The 25,398-nt window shown below is 43.9% G+C and overlaps 2 protein-coding genes across 2 annotated transcripts; one reads left to right on the top strand and one right to left on the bottom strand.

Moving 5' to 3' along the window:
* Positions 1-6,968: 6,968 nt before the first annotated feature.
* irak4 (interleukin-1 receptor-associated kinase 4) lies at positions 6,969-12,908 on the top strand (the record flags this gene model as incomplete). The annotated part of the gene is given in 10 exon segments (NM_001141766.1): positions 6,969-7,037; positions 7,136-7,901; positions 8,256-8,416; positions 8,534-8,598; positions 8,931-9,045; positions 9,176-9,285; positions 9,422-9,608; positions 11,820-11,882; positions 12,254-12,412; positions 12,598-12,908. Coding segments are annotated over 9 exon segments (1,119 nt in total). The 3' UTR covers positions 12,670-12,908.
* LOC106560970 (twinfilin-1) lies at positions 12,855-24,567 on the bottom strand. Its single transcript, XM_014124459.3, has 9 exons — positions 24,427-24,567; positions 22,905-22,985; positions 22,527-22,705; positions 18,187-18,282; positions 17,771-17,875; positions 15,125-15,250; positions 14,577-14,727; positions 14,265-14,386; positions 12,855-13,959 (listed from the first exon to the last, which is right to left on the bottom strand). Exons 1-9 carry the CDS (start codon positions 24,449-24,451, stop codon positions 13,792-13,794), a joined length of 1,053 nt encoding a protein of 350 aa, XP_013979934.1. The 5' UTR covers positions 24,452-24,567; the 3' UTR covers positions 12,855-13,791.
* Positions 24,568-25,398: the final 831 nt, after the last annotated feature.

Here is a 25,398-nt window from a genome sequence, read left to right as displayed (position 1 = left end):
ACATTATATACTGAACTTCATTTCAACTCTCCTGGTTCATTGTGCAACAGGGTGATGGAGAAACCAACTCAGACATCACAGACTTGACCCCTGACCTCTAACAGGGCATGGGCGCCCAACCAGAGTGTGGTCTAGTCTTCAGGGAACTAGCTAAATGTTTTCTCTGTGTCTCTTCTCTGCTTAACCAAACAGTCAGCAACTTACTAATTGGGTTATGAAGTTTCCCCCTTGTGCATGCGCATGTGTGTGTGTGTGTGTGTGTGTGTGTGTGTGTGTGTGTGTGTGTGTGTGTGTGTGTGTGTGTGTGTGTGTGTGTGTGTGTGTGTGTGTGTGTGTGTGTGTGAGCGCATGCACGTGCGCGTGTGTATGTGTGTGTGTGCGCATGTGTGTGCATGCATGAGTGAGTGTGTGTGTGCGTGCATGTGTACTAGCCTACATGCATGTGCATATTTGTCTGGGAATCAATGGGAATGTTGTTCCCATTGAATGTGTTCCGGTTCCCATTGCGACTGTGATCATGATTAGTATTGATGAGCCCCTGAATTACAGGGTCTCTGCTGAGATATCAAAGGGCCACGTAGTCCTGAAGCATGGTCCTAGGACCTGAGACCTAGGACCTGAGACCTAGGACCATGCCTCAGGACTACCTGGCCTGATGACTCCTTGCTGTCCCCAGTCCACCTGGTCGTGCTGCTGCTCCAGTTTCAACTGTTCTGCCTGCGGCTATGGAACCCTGACCTGTTCACCGGACGTGTTACCTTGTCCCGGACCTGCTGTTTTGACTCTCTCTCTCTAGCGCACCTGCTGTCTCTACAACCACTGTGATTATTATTATTTGACCCTACTGGTCATCTATGAACGTTTGAACATCTTCGCCATGTACTGTTATAATCTCCACCCGGCACAGCCAGAAGAGGACTGGCCACCCCTCAGAGCTTGGTTCCTCTCTAGGTTTCTTCCTAGGTTCCTGCCTTTCTAGGGAGTTTTTCCTAGCCACCGTGCTTCTACATCTGCATTGCTTGGGGTTTTAGGTTTGGGGTTTTAGGCTGGGTTTCTATATAGCATACCCCTGTCGGCTGATGTAAAAAGGGCTTTATAAAATTGATTGATTGATTGATTGACGTAGGCTCCTTTCCGCTCCGCCCTCTGGGGAGGAAACTCCACTGCCAGGGGTTACGTACCATCACCCTTAAAACAAAGATTGCAGTCAGAGTGCAGTATAACTGCAGTTAGAGTGCAGTATAATTTCTGTCAGGTCTATTTCCTGCCAGGTCCTCCTAACTACTAACCAGGAGCCCCACAACTAAAGGACCCCAAACAAATCTGTCCCTCGCAATGGCGGTTATAAACTCAACCCCCGAAAACCACAATGCACTTCTATGGAGCTGACCATCAGGAAGTGGAATATTGTGGTGGAACAAAGGGAACTGGCAACTTTCATTCTAAAGTATTTGTAGGAGTATAACTGAAGCTATTGTTGTATCCCTTCTTATCTGTAGCTGTTTATGTTGTTGCTCTAGGCCTTTTGACTGATTGACATGAAATAAATACTAAAAGGCCTCGTGTGTCAGTTTCAAGGTTTTTTAACCGATTTGCCTTCTCTATGGCTAGTTTGTGTCCTCTGAGTAGTGAGGGTGTCAGCCAGGGAGGGAGTGTGTTCTTTTTTTCATGGTGACTCGCTTCAATGGACAGCTAATTTGGGATCTGAGCCAGAGGTTTTGGGGGAAATATGAGAGGCCAACCTCCCGCAATCATGCAGTGTCAGTGACCGCTCGACCGCAAGACACCAGCGAGCTGCCATTCAAGACTCGGTTGGCTCAGAGCCATATATTTAGAGAGTTAGGTCAACTTTCAGAATTTTGAATATTGTTCTAATTCAGTTTGTTTAAATATTCCCCATGTAATGTTAATGGGGATCTAACATGGCTGCCATAGAATGTTGTAGTGTCATGTACTGTAAATGCATCATAATGCAGAAACTGCATTGGCATTGCATGGGTTTGGGCCGGGTAGATCATTCCTGGGATCATGCTGATGAGGTGTGTGTGTGTTTGTGCTTATATTTATCCTATTTCACACATGCACAGGTGTGTACTAATATGCATATATGAATTGGAAATGTGTTTTTTGCATATCCCAACTTCCCCTGAGACAACCTCAGAGAGTGGGGTCACGGCCAGTGTCTGCCATTATCAACGGCAACCCTGGAGAAATGAGGGTTAAGTGCCTTCCCTTGCACATCAACAGATTTTTGACCTTGTTGGTTCAAGCTAGCGACCATTCGGTTACGTTTTAACTCCTAGGCTACCTGCTCTTTGTCTGTGTGTGTGTGTGTGTGTGTGTGTGTGTGTGTGTGTGTGTGTGTGTGTGTGTGTGTGTGTGTGTGTGTGTGTGTGTGTGTGTGTGTGTGTGTGTGTGTGTGTGTGTGTGTGTGTGTGTGTGTGTGTGTGTGTGGCGTAGCGGAGGAGGCACATCCACCCACCGAAACAGCTGTTCCAGATGTTGCCCTGGACATGTCACAATCCAGGGCAGAGGAATGGGCCTGGGCCAAGTGTGTTAACCTATCCCTGCTACCTTCCCAGGTAGTGTTGTGTTGCACATAAACAGACTAGATGGTCCTCTGGGGTCATGTCAGACCGAATGCTCAACAGTCACAGCCATACAGAAAGGCCTGAGCAACTACAGCTGTCAGAAAGCTTTGGCTGCTTTGAGCTGGTCAACTAGTCCGATGTCATTCTCTGTTCTCTGTATCGGTCTGCGGATCTAAATATGTAAAGGCTTTGTTCTTTTTGGTCAGCCAATGTTGCAGTACAGGTAGCATTTATGCAGGCCACTACTGCCCTCTATGTTTCCCCTTACTACTACAACAAGTAACACACTGTGAAGCTCTACTAATAGGAACATGGCCTGTGTTACTCAAGGGTGTGTACAGTGTAATAGAATTATACAAAATCGACAACAAACTTTGATAGCGCACTAATAAAGCACGTTTTAAACGCACGGACACATAAAACAAAATATCAGTACTTAAGACAAGGAAATGTAAAGTTTTCCTAATGGGCTTCCGAGTCCCTTTGCATTAAGAGAGAAGTAAAGCCACGATCAAAACAAGACAACTGAATGGACTTCAGGTCATATATGGAAAATCATGTGTGTTACAGTATGTTGGTGCTTGTAGTTGAGACACAGAGAGAGGGAGAGAGAGAGCGAAAGAAAGGAAGGAGAGAGAGACACACAGAGAAAAGGAGAGCGAGACCAATAGAGAGCCTGAGAAGCCCCCCTTTACTGAGGACGTGAAATGTCTGTCAGTGGTCTGCCAAGCCGTTCATATAGCCAGACAGTCTTCATACAGACACACTGGGGCTCCTCTGTGGTTCTGACACTGTGCCCTATCCCCTGTCGCTCCTCTGTTGCTCCCCTGTCGCTCCTCTGTTGCTCCCCTGTTGCTCCCCTGTCCCTCTTCTGTTGCTCCCCTGTCCCTCCTCTGTTGCTCCCCTGTCCCTCCCCTGTTGCTCCCCTGTCGCTCCTCTGTTGCTCCCCTGTTGCTCCCCTGTCCCTCCTCTGTTGCTCCCCTGTCCCTCCTCTGTTGCTCCCCTGTCCCTCCCCTGTTGCTCCCCTGTCCCTCCTCTGTTGCTCCCCTGTTGCTCCCCTGTCGCTCCTCTGTTGCTCCCCTGTTGCTCCCCTGTCCCTCCTCTGTTGCTCCCCTGTCCCTCCTCTGTTGCTCCCCTGTTGCTCCCCTGTCCCTCCTCTGTTGCTCCCCTGTCCCTCCTCTGTTGCTCCCCTGTTGCTCCCCTGTCGCTCCTCTGTTGCTCCCCTGTTGCTCCCCTGTTGCTCCCCAGTCCCTCCTCTGTTGCTCCCCTGTTGCTCCCCTGTTGCTCCCCTGTCCCTCCTCTGTCGCTCCCCTGTTGCTCCCCTGTCGCTCCTCTGTTGCTCCCCTGTCCCTCCCCTGTCGCTCCCCTATTGCTCTCCTGTCCCTCCCCTGTCGCTCCCCTGTTGCTCCCCTGTCGCTCCTCTGTTGCTCCCCTGTTGCTCCCCTGTCCCTCCCCTGTTGCTCCCCTGTTGCTCCCCTGTCGCTTCTCTGTCACTCCCCTGTCGCTCCTCTGTCTCTCCCCTGTCGCTCCCCTGTCCCTCCCCTGTCGCTCCCCTGTTGCTCCCCTGTTGCTCCCCTGTCCCTCCCCTGTCGCTCCCCTGTTGCTCCCCTGTTGCTCCCCTGTCCCTCCCCTGTCGCTCCCCTGTCCCTCCCCTGTTGCTCCCCTGTCCCTCCTCTGTTGCTCCCCTGTCCCTCCTCTGTTGCTCCCCTGTCCCTCCTCTGTTGCTCCCCTGTCCCTCCTCTGTTGCTCCCCTGTCCCTCCTCTGTTGCTCCCCTGTCCCTCCTCTGTTGCTCCCCTGTCCCTCCTCTGTTGCTCCTCTCTCTGAACAAGTGAGTCATCCCATTGAGTTGGCTCATTTACATTCTAAGATAAAGGACTTCTGATCCAGCCTATTAAACTGTTACATCGCCTGACAAGACTGCTGATTTCCCTACATAAGTAGGCAGCCTATACAGTATACTAAAGCCGTTCAATTTCTCGTAAATGTATCTTTAAATCCCATGTTCCTAAAGGGATAGTTAGGAATTTTGACAATAAAGCCCTTTATCCACTTCCCCAGAGTCAGTTGATCTCATGTACACCATGTTTTATGTCTCTGCGTCCAGTGTGAAGAAAGTTATAAGTAGTTTTGCGAGCCAGTGCTAACTAGCGCTAGTATCTATACCACAGAGTACAGTATTATGGTTCTTCATTATTTTGTTCTATGCACTCTGCATGCTCTGCTCAAAGGGAGTGAGGTACCTGAAAAGGACTGATATCACAAGGTCTGTGTATGTGACAACATGTGCTCTCTAACCGTAACCTAGCAACCCTGGCAATGTGGTCCTGCACTGCCCCGGCACCGCAACAACCCACTTGTTTTTCACTCACGGAGGTCCTTCCATCACATGACTTATTATGACACTTCCTACACCCACTGGGGTTCTCCCTACTGATTTAACCTGCTCTGGCACTTCTCTCCTCTGCCCCTGTTCCTAATCAGCAGGGGGTTCCCCCAGTCTCTCTCCTCTCTCCCTAGAGTTTCCCCTGTCTCCTCCTCAGGCTTTTGGTCACTGCATTAGAACCCAGCTCTGGACCCATACTGAGTCCTCCTTCTCCCTCTCTGTTTCTCCCTCTCTCTCGCTCTCTCGCTCGTTTTTATTTTCTTCTCTTTCTCTTCCCCTCTTTCTCCCTCCCTCTTTCCTTCCCTGTCTCCCTCTCCCTCTCTCATTCTGCACAAAGGAGAAACCAGAGCTGGCCTTGCTCCCTGCGTCTGTGACTCTGCGTGTGAACCGTGTGTGCGGTGGTGAGATCGTCCCAGTGAGGTTTGGGGAGGAACGCAGGAGACAATTAGGGACTTCAAAGGAGCCCTGTGTGCAGGTGTGAGGGCCGTCTGACACAGTGCTCTAATCTGAGGGCTGCTTGTCAGTTGCACGCCTCTGTCAAACATGGAACTCCTTTGAAGGTCTCTCAGGCACAATGCAGTATCTTTACGTTACAAACATCGCACATACATGCTTGCAACCCCCAGCTTGTGCACACGCATATGCAAGCAGGCACCAATCTCTGTGCCATAAGAAAACACACACACACATACTTGAATAACTACACAGCGACAAGTGCTTATTTTTTTCAGGATAGTAAAAAGGGTATTTTTACTGGGGTAAACAAACACAGAACAATGAGCTCATAAACATGTATTTTGTCAATGCCTCTATGAAAGAGACCCACATTTCTGGCCGCCGCTGATTAGTTAATGAATCTAATTATGTTCTTCTTTTTTTTTTATAGAAAGCACATAATAAGTGCATTAGTAGTCTTTCTGAGTTGTCATAGAGATACTTATGGCCCCTATGGGAACAGAGACAAATACAGTGTTTATAATTGAGTGTCAATTGGTCCCTTACGCAGGCTTAGTAAACAGAGTCGAGCTTGCTGGTATTCCTCTGTCCCGGCAGAACGGGTACATAAATCCGTCTTCGTAGGTGGCCATGGGTGGCCCTGTGGCCTCAAGGTCACAGTCAAGGTCGGCCTGACTCTTCTGATTGTACCTCCACATATCTAACTAACCACAGGGTTCATAACCAGGGTCTTACAGACACTGAGTCTCTGAGTCACACGCCCAGCACAACATCTCGTCTCGGTAGCCTAGTGGTTAGAGCGTTGGGCCAGTAACCAGCGTTGGGCCAGAATTCCTGACCTAACAAGGTAAAAATCTGTAGTTCTGAGCAAGGCAGTTAACCCACTGTTCCCCGGGCGCCGAAGATGTGGATGTCGATTATGGCAGCCTCCCGCACCTCTCCGGGTTAAATGCAGAAGACACATTTCAGTTGAAGGCATTCAGTTGTACAACTGACTAGGTATCCCCCTTTCCCCTTCCCTTACATATACAGGGTGGACCATGGGCCTCTCCTTCCCTCTCAACCACACACCCAAACCAACCCACCCACAATCCCAGCCAGCCAGGCCACCAGCAGCATCAGCATGTGGAACTGATCATAGATCCTCATCAAACACACCCAGAGCAAATAGCAACTAGCAGGGGGAGAGAGAGAGAGAGAGAGAGAGAGAGAGAGAGAGAGAGAGAGAGAGAGAGAGAGAGAATGATTCATTATTCTCACTGATTCCGAAAGAGCAATTAAATCTCTGGCTGCCAAAGCGTGCACAGCATTCTGTCCTGGTTATTTCATCATATTTATAGGAATGGGGAAGACTACTATTTGGTGGAGAGAAATAACAGAGCTTTTAAACTCCTTGGCAGATATAATTGTGTCTCCAACATTTCCCACAAGAGGGCACTGTTGTTAATCTACAATACATGCTAAATGGAACCATGTCACGTGGTACATTTTTTACACTAAGGAAGTTGCTCAATCTCGGGAACCAAAAAAAACCCCATTTTTTTAGGGTACTTCAATGAACAAGGAAATAGATATATAAAAAACGATTTCTAGATGCGTTACCGAGGTAAGCGCCATGGATGACAATTGTAACGCTTGCCTTTGAAGTGTTTCCTCGTGATGGAATAAAACAACTGTAGAACATGTGTGATCGTTATTTTTCAGGATGAGCAACACAATAACATCGGCTACATTTATTCGAAACCTCAACTATGGGGTTCGACGAAAACTGTCTGACTTATTGGACCCTCAAGACAGCTGGAAAGACGTTATTGTTTCAATACATAAACCTACAGGGGAGCCGAGGTACTCTCAGCAACATCTAAGGTAATGTGCCAATCAGCTACTTCTCTGACGGCAGTGACACCATCGCCATCATAACAAATTGTTACCTTCTATCAAGCCTGCATGATATTTTGTAATGTTTTGGGTTGTTTCCCTTTTCTACTGCTCTACTCTTGAACAAACCTTCATATAACAGGCGATTTGAAGCAGTAGTTTTACAGGGAAGAAGTCCTACCATGGAGCTACTGAATGACTGGGGGACATCTAACAGCACCGTGGGAGAGTTAGTGGACATTCTGATGAGCCACAGGTTAATGGCTGCAGCCAGTATTATGCTACCAGGTTGGGTACTACAGTAGGCAATATGCATTAGATCAAGGACGTTCTAGTATATTGACTGGCAGTTCATCTCTAGTATTTATTTCCACATTGCCCCGTCATTATTTGTATCTAAATTCTATGTTTTACCCAGATGCAATCAACAACCCCCGTCCAGCAGTCCCCCAGCCACCTGATTCTCCCAGAGACAAAGGGATGGTAGGCAACAGTGATGCTGCAACCAGACCCCTGGGGAGGACAAAGGAACAGCCACCACCAGACAGCACCTCAGAGCCACAGGAGGACCAGGAACCCAATGGCACTGCAGGTGGACTACTGTTGTATGACCTGCATATAAATGTGTTATAATCACTGGTGTAATGAGTGTCCAGAATTTAGTGATACATGTGGTTATATAGATTCTATATAGATTAGCTTTATAGGTTATTTTACTTGTGGTTTAATGAGATACATATAGTGACAGGATACTGTTATAGATTGTGTTTAGTGAGATGAAATGTGTAAACTCGGCCTGTTAGACAAATCGATTGAACCTATTCGGACGTGTGTGTCACAGTGCACACAGCATCCAGTAGGTGGCAGCATATGTGCAGTGCTCAATAAACGGTGACCACTGTACTAAGAATTATCCCCATAAACAGGTTTGTCCATTGATCCTTAGGTTTTCTCCGGCTTTCTTTCCACGAGCTGAAGAAGATAACTGGTCATTTTGACGAGAGGCCAGTGAGTGACGGCGGGAGCAGACTTGGTGAGGGAGGCTTTGGAACGGTCTACAAAGGCCTCATCAATGGCAAACCCGTGGCAGTGAAGAAACTACACTCAGTAGGTGTTAATTGTTCTCTCTGGCACTAACACCTTGTTTGAGTCGAGTTGTTGTCCATATTTCATTATCCAGCACATTCTCAAAGGTGACAAAAATTTCTGTTACCTTCTTTTTAGATGGAAGACATCTCACTTGAAGAGCTGAGCGTTCAGTTCATTCAAGAGGTCCAGACTCTTATGGTGTAGGTGCAATGCTCGCCCGTTGTTGTTTTGTGAGGAGTCCTTGTACTCTAGCTGACCTGCTGTGCGACCACTTCATTACAGCTCTAATTCATTAATGGAAGCAATAGCTTGCTCAATATCTCAATCGGACAATACATCTACTTCCTATGTCTCCGCTAATAAAAATCGACAGAGAAAATGTCCTGAGCGACCTATCTTAGAGCGAGACTTTACTTAGGAACTCTCCAGAGATTGGTTTTTAGATTGAGTAGATTGGATTTACCTTCGACTGTCTTTAAAGTTGAAAGAAGAGGCTACTGTTTGCCTGATAAGAGCCCTCTTATTTTCACAGGTTGAAACACGAAAACCTAGTGGACATGGTTGGCTTTTCACGTGATGGCCATCACCCCTGTTTGGTGTATGCTTACATGTCCAATGGTTCGTTGTTAGATCGTCTGGCTTGCTTGGTAAGCATACATATCCGCCTGGCATCTCCCTTTACTTTATTTATACAGAACCATTGAGATAAAAATACATTTAGCAAGAGTGACCTTTTACAGGTACTCTGTCTTTGTGAATATATTTATTTCATTGTAGGATGGTAGCCCTCCTCTTTCCTGGCACAGGAGATGTTTGATCGCTGTGGGAACAGCCAGAGGCTTAGATTATCTGCACAGCAACCACCATGTCCACAGAGATGTCAAGAGGTAACTGTGGACATTTTTTTATCATGCATTTCCTATGGCACTTTATCATATTTTAGACATTTTAATCATGGACGGACAACCTTGTCATATCAGTCTCAATGTTATTAATGAGTGCTAAATCATTTCTATCTGGCAGTGGTAATATTTTGCTGGATGAATTGCTTGTGCCGAAGATCTCCGATTTTGGGCTGACCCGAGCCTCAGCCACGCGATCGTCAGCGACAGTGATGACAGAGAGGATTGTGGGTACAACAGCATACATGGCAAACGAGGCACTCAGGGGCGAGATCACTCCTAAATCTGACATCTACAGTTTTGGAGTGGTGAGTTGTTCTTTACAGCTACACAAATGTATGGAACTAACACAATGCACAGACGTTATACAACACAGTGTGAAATCCACACCGCATTGATTTGATGATTATCTTAGTAACACCACATGACAAGTGCAACTGACCCTTGGCTAAGCCCCGCCCCAGAATTTTGGGCAACCAATGGATAGCAACTGTCGCCAAGTCCGACACCTCGCATGAAAGCCAGTGAGGGCTATGGCAAAAGAGTTTTCTTCCAAGAAATGTATGTTTAAATGGAGTGTTTTTCCAATTCGAACATTGTTTGCTAGCTCAGCTGGTTAGCTAGCTCTGTCTCATTGACCACCACACGTTGCTAATGCTAGCTAGCCACTTAATATAGCTTGTTTTTTCAAAATGTAGTCAAGCTGTTGACAAGGTTATAAATAAGGATTTTTAATTGAAATTATAATTGTGTCCTTCAAACTTTGCTTTCATTAAAGAATTCTCCATCTGCAGCTATTACAGCCTTTTAGGTAATCTGAAGACATTTCACCCCATGCTTCCTGAAGCACCTCCCACAAGTTGGATTGGCTTGATGGGCACTTCTTACGTACCATACGGTCAAGCTGCTCCCACAACAGCTCAATAGGGTTGAGATCCGGTGACTGCTGGCTATTCCATTATAGACAGAATATCAGCTGACTGCTTCTTCCCTAAATAGTTATTGCATAGTTTGGAGTTGTGCTTTGGGTCATTGTTCTGTTGTAGGAGGAAATAGGCTCCAATTAAGCGCCATCCACAGGGTATGGCATGGCATTGCAAAATGGAGTTATAGCCTTCCTTCTTCAAGATCCCTTTTACCCTGTACAAATCTCCCACTTTACCACCACCAAAGCACCCCCAGACCATCATATTGCCTCCACCATGCTTGACAGATGGCGTCAAGCACTCCTCCAGTATCTTTTCATTCTTTTTGAATGTCACAAATGTTCTTTGTGATCCGAACACCTCAAACTTAGATTTGTCTGTCCATAACACTTTTTTCCAATCTTCCTCTGTCCAGTGTCTTGTGTTCCTTTGCCCATCTTAATCTTTTCTGTTTATTGGCCAGTCTGAGATATGGCTTTTTCTTTGCAACTCTGCCTAGAAGGCCAGCATTCCGGAGTCGCCTCTTCACTGTTGATGTTGAGACTGGTGTTTTGCGGGTATTATTTAATGAAGCTGCCAGTTGAGGACTTGTGAGGCTTCTGTTTCTCAAACTAGACACTAATGTACTTGTCCTCTTGCTCAGTTGTGCACCGGGGCCTCCCACTCCTCTTTCTATTCTGGTTAGAGCCAGCTTACGCTGTTCTGTGAAGGGAGTAGTACACAGTGTTGTATGAGATCTTCAGTTTCTTGGCAATTCCTCGCATGGAATAGCCTACATTTCTCAGAACAAGAATAGACTGATGAGTTTCAGAAGAAAGTTCTTTGTTTCTGGCCATTTTGAGCCTGTAATTGAATCATTGTTAGAGGATTTCGCCAGTGGTTGAATGGGGAATTGGGCTGCCCAGGAAAATGTTGTCCGAGGTTGTAACAGTAACCAAGAGGGGCTTAGCGAAGGGTCAATTTTGGCAGCACCTCATGTGGCTACACCACTCCATTATGACAAACAGGTAAAGTGTTAAGAGTTTTGCCTTTCTCACCATCACTTTAAAGACCTAAATAGAGCCTAGAAGATACAGTGACAAGAATATTGAATTTATTGAGAAACTGCAACGTAAGTAAAACTCATGAAACGGAATTGTCAGTTCAGCAGTTTACCTCAGTGCCAGACTCCAAAAACTACTGACACACACATAATTATTGGACCCTTAAGTCAGAATCATGCACCTTTGTCAGTCTACCAGCCAGTCAATTTCACAATGAAATATCATTAAAGGTTGCTCCTCAATGATACATTAAAAAAACATGTTGGCAAATGTTGATTCAGGCTAATAATGGAAAGTGTGGGGAACAGTACTGTATGACATAAATGACCTTCTCTAATATCAGCAGTCTAATATGAGGTCAGGTCATCTGTGTGTTGAACTGGTTGAACCTGGTCATAAACCAACAGCTACTGTCTTGTGTTCAGCCTGACAGCCCTGGGAACAGTTTCTTCGATATAGCATACTTTATTATTAGTGGAGAGTTATAGAGGCCTGTTGTTAGCTGGTGCTGGAGACAGGTGGTTAATCTTAAGGTTTCTGTCATCTACAGGTGTTGCTCGAAATATTGTCTGGACTCCCGCCAGTCGATGAAAACCGCGATCCCAAGTTCCTGGTGAGCAAAGCAGCACAATGGAATCTTTCTCTATACTCTTCAGACTTCACCATCCCCCAGTACAGTACACATGAATGCATGTTATCTAAAGAAAATGATTTACTATACAGTATCAATCAAAAAGACAGTTATTTGTGCAGCAAATACTAACTTTCTACTCTATGCTCCCTGTGGAACATAAGGCCACATTTGTACATTATAGATGGCAGTGCTTTATTTCTCGTCTGTCAGTGTAGGCAGTGGCTGATGGCTGTGTGTGTTTCAGCTGTTTGTTACGGCTGTTATGATTTGTTATGACTTATGATTTGTTATGACTGTTATGATTTGTTATGGCTGTTATCATTTGTTATGACTTGTTATGGCTGTCATAGATGGAGATGAAAGATGAGATTGATGAGGAGGAGATGGCCCTGGAGGACTTTGTGGACAAGAAGATGACAGACTGGGACCTGCCATTGGTGGAGAGGACCTACTTCTTAGCCAGCGACTGTCTCAGTGACAAGAAGAACAAACGGCCACCGATGGAAGAGGTGTGTGATGCCATTAGTTGGTAGCTCTTTAGTTTACGGTAGTTTCCAACTGGTATACAGTAGCAATGGGTACTTTGTGGTGCTTAGCTGTTAGTGATCAACACAATCGCTTACTAGCTGGGAGCCAATGCTTACTACTAGCTGCTTATGGTCTATATCACATTGAAATGTCAATATTTTAATAGGTCCTGACAGAGCTTGAAGATGTTGTCAAAAGCATTTCACTGGAACAGCTGGGACCCCAGAGTGAAGCATAGACAACAGGAAGAACGACTTTCCCTCACTCATTCTCCTTAAGAAAAGGACCAAACATGTTACACCAGTCTTTTGTATTTTTTGCCAAGATAATGTTTTCCATCTTTGTTGAATTGCTTGATATGTACTGTAAGTATATCAGACAAGTGGCTGTAAAAGAATAAATAAATATAGGCCATTCAGTATGTGTGATTGAAATATTTTTATTATCCTTTTTAAAAATAAACAACTTAAGACCAAACATGACACTTCTCATGAGAAGGTATTCCCTTGTCCAAATATGAGGTGTTAAAGTAGCGGCTTGCCTTGCAATAATCAGTAGACAAGTGACTGTGGCAGAAACAAATTCCATTTGATATCCCAGTCTCTGGGACTCTCACCCTGCATGCACACCATATGCAACTTCGCTTCCTCTGAAGGAGTAATCTGAGATGGAGCAATAATGTTAAATACTGGAAGCTCCTGTTGTCTCTGTCACTTGTCCCTCGTTGACACTATAGATAGACAAGACCTTTAAATCACATGTACGTACAGCACTTGCATAGAAAAGTACATTTCTCAGCAGATGTGTTTTATGTAAACCACAATATCAAAAAAGAATTTCCAATATATATATAAAAAAACTGCGCTATTAAAATGAAGAATGAGGTGAGCAAATATGACTTTTTTGTGGGGAGGGGGTTAGACCTCTTCATAGCTGTGCACACATAGCGATGGAGACGTTTGTCTCAACTTTGGGGACAGGAAACACATAACAAATTGACCTACTGTAAGAGGCTTGCTCATGGAGGGTTCGTCACATTGGCACAAATTCACATTAGTTGCACTAGCATATTTTTGTCTCAGCAACAACAGTGTAGAAACCTTGCCTACTCAACTTGTTCTAACCTCGGAATAGCTCAGTAAAATACTTCGAATGAATGCAGTTACGTACTTATTGAACTTTCAATTTGACAGGCTACAAACAGATATTCTCAAGTGTGTCTCAGCTAAGTTGTCCTTTGGCGTGCATAGTTCAGTCTCTGGATGGACTTTAAGGTTGCGTCAAATAAGCTTTCCCTCCATGATCACTTGGAATGTTCCATTATGGAGCATGTGTGTGTGTGTGGGGGGGTGATGTTCGTTTAGTCGTCCTCTTCTCCATCTCCAGGTGGTCTGGTGATGCGGTGTCCGCCCCTCTTCCCGGCAGGTCCCTTGGGCTTGGCGAAGGCCTGCTTGTGTGCATGCTGCTTGGGATGGACCTCCTCATACAGGAAATCACCAGTCAGCTCATCCCCATTGTCTATCTCCAGCTGTGGACAGTCAAACACATGAATAGTGAGGAGTTGGACTGTTAACAAAACCAGGGTTGAAGTCAATTCAGGAAGTAAACTGAAATTCCAATTCCAAATTGAAACACTGAGGAAAATTGGAATAGGAGTGTCAATATACTTCATGAATTTAAATGTAATTATCCCCAAACCTACTGATACTTTCCTGAACCCTATGAAAGACCCTCTCCAAATAAACACAGGGAACACTTTTAAATGTTACTAACAACACTTTGTATTGGTTGTGTTACAATTGTAATGAAATAGCTTGGCCTTTTGGTCCTTACCTTCTTCAAAATGTCAATTTGCATGTTATTTTCAACCAAGTCCACCAGTGGATTTTTACAGCTAGAATAGAGCATCCTCTCTTTGATGCTACACTTGTACCCCGGCATGGAATAAATGAACACTGCAGAAGAGAAAACAACAATGGAAGATGTCCCATCACAATCAGAGATATACAACTTGGTGAAAAAATAAATAAATATTAACTTCAGTGAAATATGAAAGATTTAAGTCATGACTGCTTGGTGTCTTAAGTTGCTTAAAATTCTGTTGTGTTTCTCTGTGGAAGAAAATGACGTAACAATTTTTTTTACCAGCGGACTCCAGGTAGTCTCCCTCGTGGGAATGTTTGTAGCGGAAGAAGTGATAGCGTGCCGACTCAGTGGGGATCCTCTTGGGCAGATCTTTCACCTCGGTCGGTTCAGTGTTAGACAACCTAATGAGCTCGTTGGGAAAGTCTATTTCCTATTGAAATGAAACTATTATGAATTAACCAGATATGACAGTTGAAAAATTACCCTCCAATAAAGTGTCATTTCAGTTTTGTGTGATTTATCGAATAGCTCTTTTGATAACCTGCTCATTATGACTTTAGAGAAAGAGGAGCGAGAACCAGGCAGTGCCAGCTCAAAGTGTCACAATTATGCCTTTGTCCCCAAATCTGATCTTGTGACACCAGCCCTTGAATTTCAATGAAGAGAGTTGACAATGACGCTTTGGTCAAAAAGAGAAGCACATTGTACTGTTCCCGACTCCAAAAATTCCTTTGTCATTCTGAAAAGAATCCTGAATATAAAGAAGGAACAGAACTTGTTCTCGACGGACTCACCTGGAAAAGCGACAGAGGGGGAGAAGGACTTACAAGTTGTACGTAGTTGACTCGTTTGTCCCTGAATCTTTCGAGCGCCTGGACAGCGTCTCCATGTATGGGGAAGGCCACTCCCTGCAGTGTCTGCTGCTTGGTGTCCACACTGATGTCAGTCTGCACCTGAACCCACAGCACAGGGACAACTATTTACAGTTTTGTTCAATTGCTTTGGTGCAATTTTCACAACTCTTAATACAAAACTCAAAACAGACAATCAGAAAAAGTAGTTTAAAAAACTCGACGCACGTTTTCAATTGACTAAGTACAATACACAAAATCCTAGTCACTTTTTCACATAACTTAAAATCAGTGTTATCGATAAACACACGTTTCACATTGCAAAGCTTGTTGATATAAAGTAATTGCCTTTCACAATGCAATGCTCACTTTACTTTTGATATGATTCTCATGTGTTAAAATACATTTTACTATTACCTAATCCGACTACTCGTACAGATTTTAAAACTGGTCTACTACAGATTTTGAGAACTACATCATGAAAATGTCTGTTTGTAAAGTATAAACATTAAATATGATATACACTGACATTTAGTGTAATGTCGATGAGAACATGCTGTACGGCCAGATGCTGCAAACTAGTGCCTGCTAAACATAATGTTGCTTTCATTTCATTACAGTACACCTATGTTGACATATCTGAAAATATTTCTTTTTTGCGTCAATTATTGTGAAAGATGTCTTCAATGATTACACCTTTGATCAAATATGGGATAGAAATGAAGTCAATTCTCTCAAAATGTATGGGTAGTGCAAGTGTGAAAGTGTAATGTACTGGAATTTATACATACAAAAGGGCAATTTTGAAACCTGTATCTTGCTTCTTTTGCCATTGGATTAACTGGTTGAAAATAACAAACAAAAATCAGAAGATGTGTTTTGGTGATTAAATCAATGTTCATGGTATTTCCCGGTAAACGTATATATTTTGGATCAATGGTTATGTGGCGAAAGATGTCTTCAAACACTGTACTAAGAGTTTAGAAAATTCACCACACTTGTGAAAACGGCACGAAAGCGACTGAAAAATAACTAAAAACAACTTTACCTTTACAATAGTCAACACTAGTGGTAGCGCAAGCAATTCAATCAATATCATAATTTTCATTTAACCAGGAAGTCCCTTAGAGATCATAAGATCACTTTCCTAAGGAAAATGAGGCCACCTTAAAATTAATATCAAACAAATACCAGGCAAAATAATCTAGAACATTCATCCCCGCTCAGATTCTCCACATTGGGGATAATGACTCATGTGGCTGATATTTCTATATCTGGGCGGGAGAGACTGGAGGGATGAGACACTTCTTCTAAATCACCTTAAAGACTGGAAATGGATTATACTGATAGATGGCCTCTATTTTTAGTGCTCCGTTTGTTCCCTTTGAATGAACGGCTGTCAGTTGTATACACATGATTGAGCTGCACATGCGGTGCACCCACCTCATGTACCAAAAGAATTGTGGGTTTTATACAACTACTTAGTCAAGGCAGTCTCTCTCGCTCTCCAGGCACATTTCAAAGCCACTTTGCTCCCACACAGATTAATGTTGGTATTATCTTCCTTCAACAACTGGGAGAAATGCTACCCTTACTTCCTGTTTTCTCCCTTGAAGCTTTTTTACTGGCTGTATTTAGGAGCGTGACGGACTGCTTCTCAGACTAATTCCTTTTATGGAGTTGGAGACAGGTCTTGCGACAGACAGGATGAACTCTGCACAGCAATAATGTTGTTTCCTCTTTAAAGAACACTCGCCGTGGTTTGAGTTGAGGCTGAGCTTTTAAAGATAGACGCACAGGTTACTATGTGTGACTTATTTTTGGTTAATCACATTTTATAACTGAAACACCAGACAACAGCGCACTTAACTAGCATCATCATCATTACTGCAAGTAAAGCACTGGGCTATCACATAGCAGTGTTCCCCCAATCTTATCAGTGGAGCCAAGCACAGGCACAGTGGTGTGACCTTGACCAAGTGCTCTCCCATGCAAAATCAATGAAAAGTATTGAATGATCATTCATCATCAACATTCAAGGGTAGCCCCTCATATATAGGCTGACAAACAACATTTTAGTGCAAGACTTGTACTTAGTGAGACAACATCTATGCTTACAATGCATCATGACATTTCTGTCAAAAACAACCCATTTATAAATCTATGAGTCTCGACCCATACGGGACTAATAGTCATATCTGCCAACATCCTGCAGTTCCAACGCATCAGCACCTTTCCAGTGACTCTACGTGCCAGGTCGGCATTATGCACAGCTGTATTGCTGACATTGTGGTCTACAGGGGGGGAAGGTATCACCAGCCGTCATTAACATTCAACACTGTGTCTTTTGGATTGAACACAATGAAAAGCGGATGCTACGGGTTTATTGTGCAGGGCTCTCTCTGAATTGTCCAGAGTGGTCAGAACCACTCCTTTCATCAGCTTTAACTTCCTTCCATATTAAGACAGGTTTGCCTACAATACATGTCTTAGTTGAAAGAAAAGGTTTGAATCCACACCCATTTAACATTTAAACCAACAAAACCACTTTTACACAGAATGACTTTTAAACATCACAGGAAGTGTGAATACCGTTCTCTCTGTGTGAGTGTGTGCGCGTACCTCACTGAGTTTGATCCGCCTCAGTTCCTCCTCGGCAGCAGTGAGTGGTAGTGGTGCTGCCTCGGCCACCAGGTACTTCTTGTAGCCCCTCAAAGACATATCCTCCTGGGGGAGTGGGGAGAGGGGACCACATGCCAGTTAGCCGTCTACATACACAACTACTATTCACGTACAATACATATTCACGTACAATACATATTTGACAATACTCGACCCTCCATCATATATGTGTGATAATGTGAATGCCAAATTACTGATGAGCTTTTTAAAGCAATCTCATGCTGGAACGTTCTTCAATGTTTACGCCTCCGCTTGAGCAGGAAAAAAAGGACACCTCCAATTACAATAACTGGCAAATCAGCTCCTCGGAGTAAGAGGATTTCACAAGCCAATCTTACACCGATAATCTAACCAACCTTTGTGGTGCCGAAGAGCTCATCTTTGATAAGTCCTCCGCCAAATTCTTTCTTCACTGTGGCCCTGGTAGCAGCGTATAACATCTTATGTCGCACCTGTTTGAAATAGAACGTACTAGTGAATACACCAAGGGGTCCTGGAAAAGCAGTCTCTTAACATGCATCTATTCCCTCCCCTTTCTATTTAATCAATGAATTGCAGTGATTTTACTCTTGTTGTTCAAACACAATTCTTTATTATTTTCTTGCTAACTCAACACATGCTTCCATTCTCTTTCCAGAGGATAGCAAACTGTGCTTGGATAAGCACCAGATAAACACAGCCCATTTGGATGTTCCAGTCTTAGAACATGTGCAAGTGTTTTGAAACCTCTGCAGATTTCCTGGCACGCCGCCTCCGGATAGTGGGTAGGAATGTCGAGCCCTGCCCGGTCTGTTAGAATAGGATGCTATGCTAGTCTATACTCTCTCTCTACCACAGTCTAAAGCACAGGCCAGTCACATTTATCCTCCTGTCCCTGCGACATTCCTCAGTCTTAATTGAACCACTTCATTCAATCAGGTAGAGCTCAATTTGTTTCATTCTCTGTTGTTGGGTTCTGAGAATATGAAATATACTTATTCATGTCACTGAAGGAGTGCTGAGGTTTAGAGGGTCTACACCAGAAGTGAATGGTTATAGGAGGAAGGTCTATAGTGTGTGAAACTAATTGAATGCAGCTGTATTGACCGTCTAGGAAGAAGCTTTCATAGTGTCCGTTGAGTTTATTACTCTGAGAATGAGAACCTAACACGGTCATTACATCAGTTTGCAACAGTTGCGATGTTACCTGCATAAAGAGCAGGCCAAAAGCTAAAATGTCCCATTTGCACTACACTACAGCACAAACTACACATAGGCTAACAAACAGTTGAGCACTAATGGCTGGAATGACCAATTATGCTATTTTGTGTGTTTTATTTTTTTTATAGCTGATTTTAACCACCATTTCCTATGACCGAAAATAACTTCTGGATATCAGAACAGCGATCACTATCCTCAATTTGATTTCTACTCACAACGAGTCAGCGACACAGGACATACTGCTCACTCCGGTTAAGGCCCTAATCCCCAAGACTCGGAAGTAAAGGAGACGGCACCTTGACAAAACTACGTTGGCGAGTAGATAAACTGCCTCTACCCTCCGTTCTATTGGCGAATGCACAATCACTGGAGAACAAACTGGACAAGCTCCGTTCGAGACTATCCTATCAACGGGACCTAAAGAACTGTAATATCCTATATTTCTCGGAGTCATGGCTGAACAATGACATGGATAATATACATCTAGCTGGTTTGTCTATGTATCAGCAGGACAGAACGGCAGCGTCGTGTAAGCTCAAGGGGGAGGTGTGTGTCTCTTTGATAACAACAGCTGTAATATTAAGGAAGTCTCAAGGTTCTGCTCGCCTGAGTTAGAACACCTCATGATAAACTGTAGACCATACTATTTACTAAGAGTTTATCTATATTTTTCATAGCTGTCTATTTACCGCCACAAACCGAGGCCGGGAAACTAATACCGCACTCAACGAGCTGTACAGGGCCATAAGCAAACAAGAAAATGCTCATCCAGAGGCGGCGCTCCTAGTTACCGGAGATTTTAATGCAGGAAACTGAAATCCAGCATGTCACCTGTTCAACAAGAGGTGAAAAAAACTCTAAATCATCTTTAATCCACACACAGAAACGCATACAAAGCTCTCCCTCGCCGTCCATTTGGCAAATCTGACCATAACTATATCCTGACTCCTGCTTACAAGCAAAAACAGGAAATACCGGTGACACGACCAATAAGGAAGTGGTCAAATGAAGCGTATGCTGAGCTACAGGACTGTTTCGCTAGCACAGACTCAAATATGTTCCCGATTCATTGAGTTCACCACGTCAGTCACCGGCTTCATTAATAAGTGCATTAAGGAGGTGCCAGAAGGATTACAGGGACGTGTAGTCCGATCATGCGCTGACCAACTGGCAAGTGTCTTTACTGACATTTTCAACCTGTCCCTGACGAAGTCTGTAATACCTACATGTTTCAAGCAGACCAAGAACACTAAGGTAACATGCCTAAATTATTACCGACCCGTAAAACTCACGTCTGTAGTCATGAAGTGCTTTGAAAGGCTTGTCATGGCTCACATCAACACCTTTATCCCAGAAACCCTAGACCCACTCCATTTTGCATACCGCCCCAACAGATCCACAGATGACGCAATCTCTATTGCACTCCACAATGCCCTTTCCCACCTAGACAAAAGGAACACCTACATGAGAACACTATTCAATAACTACAGCTAGGCGTTCAACACCATAGTGCACACAAAGCTCATCATTAAGCTAAGGACCCTGGGACTAAACACCTCCCTCTGCAACTGGATCCTGGACTTCCTGACAGGCCGCCCCCAGGTGGTAAGGGTAGGCAAAAACAAATCTGCCACGCTGATCCTTAAGACGGGTGCCCCTCAGGGACGCGTGCTCAGTCCCCTCCTGTACTCCTCGTTCACCCATGACTGCATGGCCAAGCACAACTCCAACACCATCATTAAGTTTGTTAAGGTCATAACAGAGGTAGGTCTGATCACTGACAACGATGAGACAACCTATAGGGGGGGTCAGAGACCTGGCCGTGTGGTGCCAGGATAATAACCTCTCCCTCAGTGTGATCAAGACAAAGGAGATGATCGTGGACTTCAGGAAAAGGAGGGCCGAGCACGCCCCCATTCTCATCGACGGGGCTGTAGTTGAGAGTTTCAAGTTCCTTGATGTCACCAACGAACTGTCATGGTCCAAACACACCAAGACAGTCGTGAAGAGGGCACGACAATGCCTACTCCCCCACAGGAATAGGTCCTCAAAAAAATGTTATACAGCTGCACCATCCAGAGCAGACTGGTTGCATCCGCAAGGCACTACAGAGGGTAGTGCGTACGTCCCAGTACATTACTGGGGCCAAGGTTCCTGCCATCCAGGACCTCTATACCAGGTGGTGTCAGAGGAAGGCCCTAAAAATTGCCAAACACTCCAGCCACCCTAGTCATAGACTGTTCTCTCTGCTACCACACGGCAAGCGGTACCAGAGTGCCAAGTCTAGGTCCAAAAGGCTTCTTAACAGCTTCTACCCCCAAGCCATAAGACTCCTGAACAGCTAACCAAATGGCTACCCGGACTATTTGCATTGACCCCCCCTTTTTACACTGTTGCTACACTGTTTATTATCTAAGCATAGTCACTTTACCTATACCTACATATTACCTCAATTACCTCAACTAACCGGTGCCCCCGCACATTGACTCTGTACCGGTACACCCTGTATATAACCTCATTACTGTTATTTTATTGTTGCTCTTTAATAATTTTCTCTTTTTCTTGTTTCCTTCAAGTTAATTAGTAAATACTTTCTTAACACTTATTTTTTCTTAAAACTGCATTGTTGGATAAGGGTTTGTAAGTAAGAATGTCACTGTAAGGTCTACACCTGCTGTATTCGGCGCATGTGACAAATACAATTTGATCTTAACTGGCCGCATCACCGCTTGGAATGGCAACTGCTTGGCATCTGACCGCTAGGCGCTACAGAGGGTAGTGTGTAAGGCCCAATACATTACTGGGGCCAAGCTCTCTGAAATCCAGGACCTCTATATCAGGCGGTGTCAGAGGAAGGCCCTAAAAATTGCCAAACACTCCAGCCACCCAAGTCATAGACTGTTCTCTCTGCTACCGCACGGCAAGCGGTACCAATGCACCAAGGCTGGAATCAACAGGACACTGAACAGCTCCCAACCCCAAGCCATGACTGCTAAATAGTTAGTTAAATAGTTCATCCGTATTAACCCTTTTTGCACTAACTGTTTTTTACTCATCACATACGCTGCTGCTAATGTTTATTATCCATCCTGTTGCCTAGTCATTTTATTCCTAGTTATATGCACAATTATACCTAGTTATACCTCAATTAGCTCGACTCGGTACTGGTACTCCGTGTATATAGCCAAGTTATTGTTAATTATTACGTTATTACTTTTCTATTATTTCTTTATTATTTTCTTTCTATCGGCATTGTTGGGAAGGGCCCATAAATAACTACTTCACTGTTAGTCTACACCTGTTGTTTACAAAGCATGTGACAAATAATATATTTTTTGATAAGTAAGCTACACACAATAAATCTGCTAAGAGGCTGCGTTGTGACTGTGACCATGTCAAGGGAGACCTGTGTCATTGACACGACTGTGCCACATAATTTGCAGAGGGAACTTATGTTAACAGGGAAGTTGACATCTCTGTCAGGTGAGTTGCTTACAGGAGAATGGTCAGGTGACCAGGCCAGGAAGATCCACTCATAGCCCTGGTTGTTGGAGGAGTCCAGTCGGTACAGGATATAAGACGGCAGGTGGTCCTCTAGTAGAGGCAGGACTAACGAGTCGTACTCTTGGTCCCATGTCTTTGATGCTTGCCTGGTCACGCCCAAAGCAAGTTGCTCTGTAACACAAATTCAGTAGTTGCGTATTCAAAGTGAAAACGTAATACTGGTCTGTTAAATCTGTTGGGCTTTCCTAAATCATGGTAACTGTTTTTTCTTCTAAAAAGGATCTGAAATCCTTGAAATAAATAACCTTCGTGACAAACTTTAGATCTCTTTATTTATGATCAAATTAGTAGAAAAATTAACACTTCTTACCATCCTTAATCACAATCTTTAGGAGACGATATTGGTTTCCACTCCTTGCACTGGCAAAGACATCCTTCACATCGTTACCAGCTGGAAAAACAGATGTTAAGTGGGTTTGTTTCTTGCATTATGGGAAGAAGCCTCTACTGAAATCTAGGACACCATCCTAGTACTGGCCTATCCCTCACATAAGCCCATACAGAGAACGTAGGATGCAACGTAGGACGAATGCATACGACCTTAAGCAATCTCCTTCCCCAAAGGGTTAAGCCGATCACAGATTGGATCACACCACTAATATTTAGATGTATATGGTAACCTTGACAACATCCATCTGTTTTGTGAATAGGATCCTCACGCACCCATGTTGTGAAAACTACATTAACGTTGCACACAACGCCATCTAACATTACCTGTTTAAGTAGCCTATCACTTGCATAAATAATTAAATAACTGTGCAAATGAAAATGAACAAATATTGATACACTATATAGACAAAAGTATGTGGACACCCCTTCAAATTAGTGGATTTGGCTATTTCTGCCACACCCGTTGCTGACAGATGAATAAAATCGAGAACACTGCCGTGCAATCTCCATAGACAAACATTGGCAGTAGAAAGGCTTTACTGAAGAGCTCAGTGAATTTCAACGTGGCACCGTCATAGGATGTTCGGCAAATGTCTGCCCTGCTAGAGCTGCCTCGGTCAACTGTAAGTGCTGTTATTGTGAAGTGGAAACATCTAGGAGCAACAACGGCTCAGCCGTGAATAGGTAGGCCACACAAGCTCACAGAAAAGGTCCTCCGAGTGCTGAAGCGCGTAAAAATCGTCACCTTTGGGATGAAATGGAATGCCGACTGCGAGCCAGGCCTAATCGCCCAACAACAGTGCCCGACCTCACTAATTCTCTTGTGGCTGAATGGAAGCAAGTCCCTGCAGCAATGTTCCAACATCTAGTGGAAAGCCTTCCCAGAAGAGTGGAGGCAGTTATAGCAGCAAAGGGGGAAGCAACTCCATATTAATGCCCATGATTTTGGAATAAGATGTGTGATGAGCAGGTGTCCACATGCACTACATGACCAAAAGTATCTTTCATTGGGTTGAAAGCCTTCAGATAATTTGGTGTAGGCTATTTTCTATGTGAAAGTGCGTCTGGTAGGTTCAGGTTGCGGCTGTCTGGACCATTTTACAATTCAATGCCAACTGTTTCAATGAAGGCGTTGCCCGAGCCAAAATGTCCAGCGTGAAAAACATGTTTCTTTTTCGCTTGAGCAGAGGCAGTTGCAGATATGGCTGGCCATTGTTTTTGGCCATATTACTACTGTTGCTACTTCTTAGCAGAGAATCAAATCAATAATCACAGACAGCTCGCTTAATAAGTTAACTGGCTAGCTACAGTCGCTACCTACAGGAATCCGCACTTCAAATTAGCTTGCTCTAACATCGATAAAAAACAGATTTTCAATTGAGATATATACATAGTTCAAACATGCCAAGAAAGCAACAACAGAATGTAACTGAAATAGCTACCCTGTATGCCCGTTTGGTGGGACATTTTGTCTCTTTATCGTAAGAAAGGAAGATGGAGAGAACCAAGCCAGGGTAAGGAAGTAGGAAGCTGCCTAAAGTAACTTCATATGTCGTCATCGTCAGCATGGTCACGTGGTTCAACATGTCACGACGAGAAATAAAACACATGAATGAATTATTACGTTCCTGCAACAACAAAAAATATATATACGATACTTTGACCTCATGATTCAGGAAGTCTGATCGTTTTCTATACACTCTGGAACGGAGGAGCTAGTTATTTTATAGGCTATATGCTACAGTCTAGCTTGAGGGGCATGTCACATTTGTTACATTGTATCCATTCCAGTCTAGACTTAACTGTAACATCTGATCTGCAGTGTTACATCTGCAGCGTTTGTAACTTTTGCAATGTAGCCTATTGTTTGCGATGCAATGCCTCCGAATAACACAACCAATTTTTAGATTTCCGGTTTAAAATCTAGTAGCTATAGATACGAGTCTACACATTAGGCCTATAATCTGTATCATTGGGCTATTTGTTGGCAGTGGACAATAACTTTAACTATAAACTACATTCAATTCAATTAGATTTAGGCTATATGAAGATGTATCACACATTGCAATGACTAAGAACTTTGTTACAGGCCCACATCTGTGATTTCCATATTTTGTTGTAGGCTCGTTTATCTCCTCCTAAAGCCTTGGCAGTGGACTGTAATATGCAGATGGATTAAATTGTTTAGCCCAAAGTTGCATTTGGAATTGAACAGCATTATGCAATATTCAATACAATTGTGTTTTACTCCAATAGGCTATTGCAAATATTTGCCTTTTGTTATGCAACTGATGTTTTGATTAATTCAAGTTAGGTCCTAGTGTAAGCCTAGGAAATATTTTTCCTCTTCCAGTGATGTGAGGACAAAGCTGTGAAAGCCTGCTTAACACAACATCTGGAATGGTACAGTACCA

Source organism: Salmo salar, chromosome 10, assembly GCF_965601325.2.
Source record: "Salmo salar chromosome 10, fSalSal1, whole genome shotgun sequence".
Taxonomy (NCBI): Eukaryota; Metazoa; Chordata; class Actinopteri; order Salmoniformes; family Salmonidae; genus Salmo; species Salmo salar.
Note: the sequence above shows the minus strand (reverse complement) of the source record. Positions and strands in the feature narration are given on the sequence as shown.